This window comes from Sciurus vulgaris, assembly GCF_902686455.1.
Source record: "Sciurus vulgaris genome assembly, chromosome: 3".
Classification (NCBI taxonomy): domain Eukaryota; kingdom Metazoa; phylum Chordata; class Mammalia; order Rodentia; family Sciuridae; genus Sciurus; species Sciurus vulgaris.
In genome coordinates, this window is record NC_136463.1 from 53,152,462 (window position 1) to 53,160,329 (window position 7,868).

General features: G+C 49.8%; 2 protein-coding genes across 3 annotated transcripts in view; both read left to right on the top strand.

Annotated features, from left to right (window-relative positions):
• Nucleotides 1–1,465, top strand: part of PIK3R6 (phosphoinositide-3-kinase regulatory subunit 6) — a 70,800-nt gene extending 69,335 nt beyond the window's left edge. For both annotated transcript variants that reach the window (XM_079133071.1, XM_079133072.1), the window contains 2 exons: nucleotides 57–169; nucleotides 756–1,465. In XM_079133071.1, the coding sequence (XP_078989197.1) occupies nucleotides 57–169; nucleotides 756–912 (270 nt within the window). In that variant the 3' untranslated portion in view covers nucleotides 913–1,465. The remainder of the gene's footprint in view (nucleotides 1–56; nucleotides 170–755) is intronic.
• A 1,215-nt stretch (nucleotides 1,466–2,680) lies between these two features.
• On the top strand, nucleotides 2,681–5,749 carry MFSD6L (major facilitator superfamily domain containing 6 like). Its single transcript, XM_079133710.1, has one exon. It carries the CDS (start codon nucleotides 3,716–3,718, stop codon nucleotides 5,504–5,506), a length of 1,791 nt encoding a protein of 596 aa, XP_078989836.1. The 5' UTR covers nucleotides 2,681–3,715; the 3' UTR covers nucleotides 5,507–5,749.
• Nucleotides 5,750–7,868: the final 2,119 nt, after the last annotated feature.

The following is a 7,868-nucleotide window of genomic DNA, read 5'->3' on the forward strand; positions in this document are numbered from 1 at the left end:
GGCAAGGATTATCTGAAAAGCAAAGGTGACACTCAGGAGCTGTCTCTCTCTTACAGATAGTGACAAATACCTTCCGGACATCCAACATCCAGATCCAGAGCCAGGAACAGAAGCTGCTGACTCTGTCGCTGGACAAGGACAATCGGCGCACTTTCAGGGATGTGGTCAGGTGAGCTGGGCCTCCCACCCCAAGGGCTCTAGGCCCCATAGCACCGATCAAAGCAGGAGCCAGCTCATGCCATCTTCTACTGCTAGCCTAGGATACTTTGTCAGAGGCAGAGTGCATGATCAAGCAGGTATCCCTGGTGGGGACAAGCTTCTGCCACTGCCCTGTGGTTTAAATCTTGGAAGAAGAGACAAATGAATGTTTATACTGGGAAGATATTGACATTAAATGTTCCCAAGATTTCTAAAGGGTACACTCAGCCTGCAGCACTCCTGATCCAGCTCCCTCCACTGGCACTGGCCCCTCCCACACCAGTTCCCTTTCTGGGTCATCTGTGCCTCAGTTAACCCACCTTCCAAGGTTTCCACCAGTGGGGTGTGTTTAGGTAAGGAAGGGAAGCAGAGACACAGATGACTCCATCCAGGCATCCCTCCTCCCCTGGGTAGCCCAGGCTCACATTCTTCCTGCTCTGAAATTTTCCTCTTCCTTCTGCATTACCCTCCTCTATACCCTACAGGTCTGCCTTTCAAATGTCCAGGGCAGATCTGATCCCTGAGATGGGTCCCCTGAGATGCTTTCTCCCCACCAGATTCGAAGTTGGTCCCTGCCCAGAGCCTCGTTCCAGAGCCCAGAAGTCCAAGACATCGTGGCTCAGTTTACAAGGGCAGAAAGAGATGGAAATGGCCAAAGCCAAGCCCAAATCCCTTCTGATGCCCATTAACACATTCTCCGGCATCGTCCAGTGAGTCACTGCGGCAGCAGAAGAGCTGGGTCTAAGGGCAATAGTCCCACGAAGAAGGAAACACTACCCTGCCAGCCCACCAGCACTTAATGACAGAACAAGACCTGGCTTCACTGGGCAGCTCTGGCTTTGACCAGGAGACAGAGTACCTGAAAGTGCATGGAGGCTGGCTGTGGGGTATGTGGCAGAGAAGGACCCACGTTAAGGCTGGGGGTCACCCAGCAAAGCTGTGATTGCATGAAAGCACCCATGCATAGCCTAGCTTGTCACATAAACGTCCATGCCTGCATTTATTTCCAACTCCCACTTCTCCCATTGTCAAGTTCCCCACCCAGTTCTGAAAACCAAGGTCAGAGCTGCTGTTCTGGCTGGAGCCCTATGGTCAAGGGGAAAATCAGAAGTAGATACACACAACTGCTCCTGTGCCCTCCTGAGTCTGTTCCCTTCCTTCTTGGGCCACTACTAACCTCATCTACGCCCAGGAGGGGCCTCTCCTGGTGGAGGGAGAAATGATGGAGTAAAAAAATGTACATTAAAGTGTTTCTACTTTCACCTAATACCTGGTGATATTTGTTTTTTAATAGCAACTCATGGGAAGGGGAAGCAATACCTAACACAACCAATTGAACCCACTTAGGCTAGATAATGGTTTTGTGTATTAACTGCTGTGTTCTGTCACCCTGCCCCTTTCTCCCCTCATTCTCATTAATTTAGGGACTCTCCTGCATTGTCCCCAAATAGAGGTGGGAATGCAGGGTAGTTACAGAGAGGCCAGAAATTGAGGTCATCAACATTCTTGCCATTTGAGTTTTTAAAAAAATTATAGCCAGGTGTAAATTAGAAAAGATCAATGACATAGCTCCAGTGACAGCACCAGAACTAGGTATGGGATGGGGGAGAAAGTAACAGAGAGAACACAAAGGCTTGGACTTGAGTCCAACCCTGTTGTCTGTGTGGAGTTCCCCAGGGATGGTGGACATGGGGGTGGAGATGATGGAGGAAGCCCTTTGAAGTTTGGGGATTCAAGAGTACAGAAGTGAGACGTCCTAGGAGTGGGGGCAAGACCCAGGCACATTCTCAAGGCCAAGGAAATGGATGTAAGAAGGGCTGCCTGGGGTACTTGGATAGATGGACCCAAGGGCAGCCATAGAGGATGTCTTTGTGCCTCTGTGGGGCTGGGGAAGCAGGCAAAGATTTTCTCAGCAAGAAACAGACAAGCCCTAGGGATCTCAAAGAGAAAAGTATGCAGCTGTGGGCAGCAATGTGGAGCATGGCACCTGAAGGCCAGATGTGGACATGGGTACCAGATGAATAGAATTATGGCAGGGTGCATGCCTCCTAGGGCAGATCAGACCAGGATAGATCAAGATGGAGTCGCAGATGGATTTTATGGCATCCACTGAAGCTACCTTCTGTGGGACCTGGAGAGGAAAGGGACTAGGGACAGTCCTCAGTGGGACTGAGGTGTTTTAAAACTTGAAATGACTACAGTATCACTGAATTTGGTGAGTTTACCTAGAAGTCACTATATTTTATTTTTCTGCATTGGTGTGATATAAAATGATTCATATCAATTTGAGCATTCACAACCACTAGCTTTTTAGGTAAATATCTGCAGTTTACCAGTTGTTAAGGTTAGGTGAAAACTTTGAACCTCTTCCCCAACTACCTCTCTTTTGTCCTATTCAAGTGAGAGGAAATGCTTCTGAAAAAAAAAATTGTACCCAGTCCACATGATGCCCTTGGGCACTACTAATTTTGCCAGTGAAAAACTAGACTAATAAATGAAGCCACTTCTGTTGATCTATGATTGTTGAAGTGCTTGTATTAGCTGCTTCTGGAGTGTGGCATTTTGATTAAATGCTAACCAATCACCTCTGGAGTATGTACTCACAAACATGGCAACTGACCTACCTAGATTTAAAACTCACCAGTACATAATATTGTTTTGGGGCTCTGATGCACTATCAGGACTGGGTCTGACTGCCCTCAGCTGTCAGTTCTACTAGGGAATTGTCCTGGCTGAAAGAAATTGTGTCACCCATAGTCATGACTCTTTCAGGGGCAGCTCATATGCAGTCCTGGCAACAAAAATAGCAGACTTTCTGAAGCTTTGATTCTGATGCAAACACAGTAAGAAGGTAAACAAGAGAAATAGAAACTGTACTGCATCTGATAGAGAAGTGCTATAGAGAAAAATAAAGAGGAGTGAGTATTGGGGATGGCCGTAAGAGGTTAGCAATTTCACTTAGGGATGATCCCTGTGGGTGGTCATTGATCAGGGGGCATTTAGCAAAGACCTGAAGAAGATGAGGGAGGGCGACTCGTGGATATCATTCATTCCATTTTTGCTCTCCCATCCCCAGTTTGACACCGAAAGTTTCACTCGCCAGAAGCAGTCCAGGAATTTAGACCAAGTTCCTTGGCAACAGGAGGCAGCCAGGGGCCAGGTGGGGCCTATGGCGGGGCTCAGAACGCACCCTGCAGGGTACTTCACGCGTCCCTGGTGCACCTGTGCACCACCGGGGAGGCGGGGCGGCGGAGGCAGGAGGACGTGGCAGGTGCAGCGGCTCCGCCCCCGCCGCACCGCCCCCCTCGGGGCGGGGCCACTTCCGGGTCAGTGGCCGGACGTGGGGTGGGGGTGGCGGTTGACCCGGTGACCGCGGCTCTGCGCGAGGCCCGAAGCGCAGTCGGGTTAGCTCTGCGCTGGGATTCCCCCGAGCCTCCCTCGCGGGGACATGGGGACACACCCGTCCTGCGCCCCGCCCCGCCCTCCGCAGGTCCGGGTCTGACGGAGCTGGGCAGCCATGAGCGCGAACCCTCAGTGGGACATCAGCAGGGCGCTGGGGGTGGCCCGGCTCTTCCACTTGGTATGTGGAGTCCGGGATGCCTGCGTGACCCCGTTCCTGACCCTCTACCTGAGGCAGCTGGGCTTAGCGGCGCCCTGGGTGGGCATCTTAATGGGAACCAAGCACCTGATCGCAGCCTGCTGGGCCCCCTTCTGCGCCTTTCTGGCCAAAAGCTACCAGAAAAGGAGAGTGCTTCTGATAGTCTCGCTGCTTGGTTCAGCCGGAGCCAGCCTCTTCATGGTCCTCATCCCAGCCTTGGGCAAAAATCTGGAATACCGCTCTTGTAATGGAAGCAGTAGCGTGACCACTACAGTGGTACCACCGGGGGTCACGTTAACTGTGAGCAGCATCTCGGTCCCAGAGTCTGCCTCAAAGCCCTCAGCAGAGGCATCCAGCCTCCCCGCCAGGAGGGATGCCGAAGTGGTGGAAGCCTCTGGCTTAAGAAATGAACCTGGTGAAAGTGACCAAGAAATTTTCAGTGATCTGTACGGGTACTCAGTGGACTCCACTGAAGGAACCAGGACCGTGTCTCAAGTTCTCCATCCTGTCACTTCAGGGGTGAAAGCTAATTCCTGGGAAGCTGTTTATGAGGCATTCAATACTACCCTCACTTTGCTTCCCGAAGTCCCAGAGCTGGGCACTCTGGCCAACATGTCAGTTGCCAAAGGGGAAGCACAAGCCTTTCACTTCTCCTTGGAAGGGTTGCAGTGGACTTTCATCCTCTCCTTGGGGTTCATGGTGTTCTGGGAGCTGTTGACAGCCCCTCTGGAGCAGGTGGCAGACGACAGCCTTTATGAATACCTGGATTTTGTGGATGCCACTGACCGATACAGAAGCCTGTGGATATGGAGATCACTGGGCATGTCAGCAGGTGTATGTGGCATTGCAGCCTTGGTGGAGCAGCTGGACTGCTTCTTGGTGACGAATGGCCCTCCGGGTGTAGTGCACTTCTATGGTTACTCGGTGATCAGCACCCTGGCCTTACTGGTGAGCATTGCCTTTCCTGTCCCTGCCTACCGGCGCCAGGAACCCAGCTACAAAACTGTCAAAGCACTGTCTCTCGTAGGGGGTGACCCCCGCCTCATTCTCCTAGCTGTCACTGTCATTTTGATAGGAGCTGTTGTGAGTAATGTGCAGAACTTTCTGTTCTGGCACATGAAGGACCATGGCAGCAGAGAGTTAGTGATGGGTCTCTCAGTTGCCCTGGGCTTGCTGGGGGAAATTCTGCTGCATCCATTCAAAACTGCATTGCTTAAGAAGCTAACCAGGGTGGGTGTGATAGGGCTAGGGCTGGGCTGCCTCGCTGGGCAGCTGCTCTATTACTCTTTCCTTTGGAATTGGTGGTCTGTCCTTCCTGTTCAGATCCTGAGTGCCATCAGCAGTGGTGCTCTGTGGTGGGCTGTGGGGGCCTCCATAGAGGACCTGGCCTCCCCTGGCACTGAGAGGCCTCTGAATACTATGTTCCGAGGTCACTTTTATGGGGGTGGCTGTAGCCTGGGCAGCTTTGTGGGAGGCTTCATGGCAATGTACTTCAACCTGGCTGTGCTCTACCGGACCTGCTGTGTGGTCCTGTTGCTCTGGCTAGCCTTGTTCCTGTCCATCCAGCTGAGGCTGCCCCAAGACCGGAAGATCAACTACTCAAAGCTGCTGACTGTGGAGGGGAGTGACACCAGCGACTCTGAGCAGGGTTCAGAACGGGACTGGCTTGTGCAGGCCATGAGGGAGGAGCACTCAGACTGGAAGGGCTGAGAGAAGGTCTCGGTGCTCTGATCTGGGAAGGAACTAATGAGCTGGACAAAACTGTCTGCTGAGGACAGAATCCTGCTCTGGACTACCGGGAGCCTTGGAGAAGAGAAGGCATGTCAATGCCAAAGGCCCAACAGGATCATCTCATTGCATGATTTTCTTTACTTTGGTAGTAAAAAGAGATTTGACTTTTTTTTTTTTTCCACTTTAAAATAATGGAGAAAGAATACATTTGCTTTAAACAAATTCTTTTGTATTCTTTTTTTTTTTTTTTTTTTTTTTTTTGTACTGGGGATTGAACCAAGGGCACTCAACCACTGAGCCACATTCCCAGCCCTTTTTATTTTTTATTTTGAGACAGGGCCTTGTTAAGTTGCTGACACTGGGCTCAAACTTGCGATCCCCTTGCCTCAGCCTCCCAAGTCACTGGGATCACAAACATGCACCACTGCTCTCAGCTTTTTCACTGTATTTTGATGTAGAAGTTTTGCAAGAGCTTCAGTTGCACTGATTCTGGTGCTGTTGGATCTGGTGGTGGCTGAAGTGATCTGATCAAACTGGAGGTACCAGGAAGGCAAAAAGACCTGCCAGATGCAGTAGACAGGGAGGGTGAGTGCCTTAGATGAGCCATGCGCATTCGCATGGGTCATAGAGGCCTGATCCTTATAAAAGCCGTGCTGGGGTCAGGTAAGGGTAGCAGTGGACACCAAACCCCCTTCTCATATAGAGCACCCACACTCACCCCAGTGCTTAAGTTCCCTATCAGAGAAAATGATGGGACATGTACTAGGTGTTGGGGGTTGATAAGTTTCATCCTTACTCTCAAATATGTGTGTCACCAGGGAAAGGATCCTTAGAATTGTCACCTGTGTTTACACTGGAGCAGAGGCAATTTCATGTCCTTTGGACTCATGCTTTGCACACTCCATCCCTCAAGCACATGGAGATTTTAACATTTGCTTTGATTAAGGTACAGTGATCTCATAAGGTAGGGTGCTATGCACCTGTGCCCAGCCACCCAGTGGATTCTCAGAATCCTCCCTGAACCCTAGGGCAGGGCCCTTTCTTCCATAGGCCCGTCCCCAAGAGCCCAGTTCTGCCTTCTGATGAAGTAAATATGGATGTTGGATTTAGAAGGAACCTTACTGTATAACAAATGCAGAATGTCTCACAGGTGGAGAAAGGGAAGAGAGACATGAATGTCTATTGGCTCAGACATGTTTCCAGGGTCTTGATTCTTTTAAAATTCTCCCTGGAAAGCCTTAGGACACAAAGTTACCTGTGCTTTAAACAGAGATTCCTTTGTCTCACATAATATGTCTAGAGGTAGGTGGTCCAGAGCTGATATAACTGCTCATTGGGGACCTAGAATCCTTTCATCTCTTGGCTCAGCTTTCGGACTTCCCTCCCATCTTGGTACTCATAATAACAAGTTGGCTGCTGTACCTCCAGGCCTCTCATCCATGTTCCAGGCAGAAAGAAAAGGGAAAGACAATAGGGCAAAGGGGAAAACAGGTTCAGAAAAGCAAAAGCCTTCCCAAAACTCCTCAGCCAACTTCTGAGTGAACTGTGCACATGACCATCCCAACTGCAAGGGAGTCTGGAAAGCAGAGTATTTTCAGATGGGTACATTGACAGCCCAAGCAAAATCTGGATTGTGTTAGGAAGAAGAGGGGCTGGATATAGGATTGTCATCCAGGAACAGATGCAGCCGCCAATGGAATTCACAGGGGAATTTGCATCCAGATTCACTCATTCAGAGCTTGTGTTCCCTTTCACCCCGTAAACTAGCTCCCCCAGCTCCCCCAACTCCCCATCAAAAATGACTTTAGCAATTTGACCCCACAGTAACCCAAAAATAAACCAAAAATTTTATCTGCATTTTACAAATGAGAAAATGGACTCTCAGAAAAATCCCACATTGGTTCATTGGCAGAAACAGTATCTGAGCCCTTCAACCCTTATCCTACATTTAGGGCATTTTCTTCTATTCCAATAGTCCCCAAGCCTGACTGTCCAACCAAGCCTGAGGGAAATATACAAAAGGACAGGTTCCTGGGCTCCATCAGAATCTCCCTGGTAGGACCCAGGAAGCAGTTTTTATTGCATCTCAAAGTGATTCTACCAAGCACAGGTCTACTCAGTTTCCCTGTCCAAAACTATCTGTTTCACCACTTCTTTACCAAATCCTTCTAGTGTGAGTGAAAAGAATAATGGCTATTGATTGGTTCCTATGGACCAAGCACTGCTCTAAACACTTTGCATGTGCAAGTTCCTCTTATCTTCAAAACAATAACAAGATGTAGTCATCATTACCATCACAATTTCTAGAGTGAGGGCTAAGTAATTTACTTGAGGTCACACG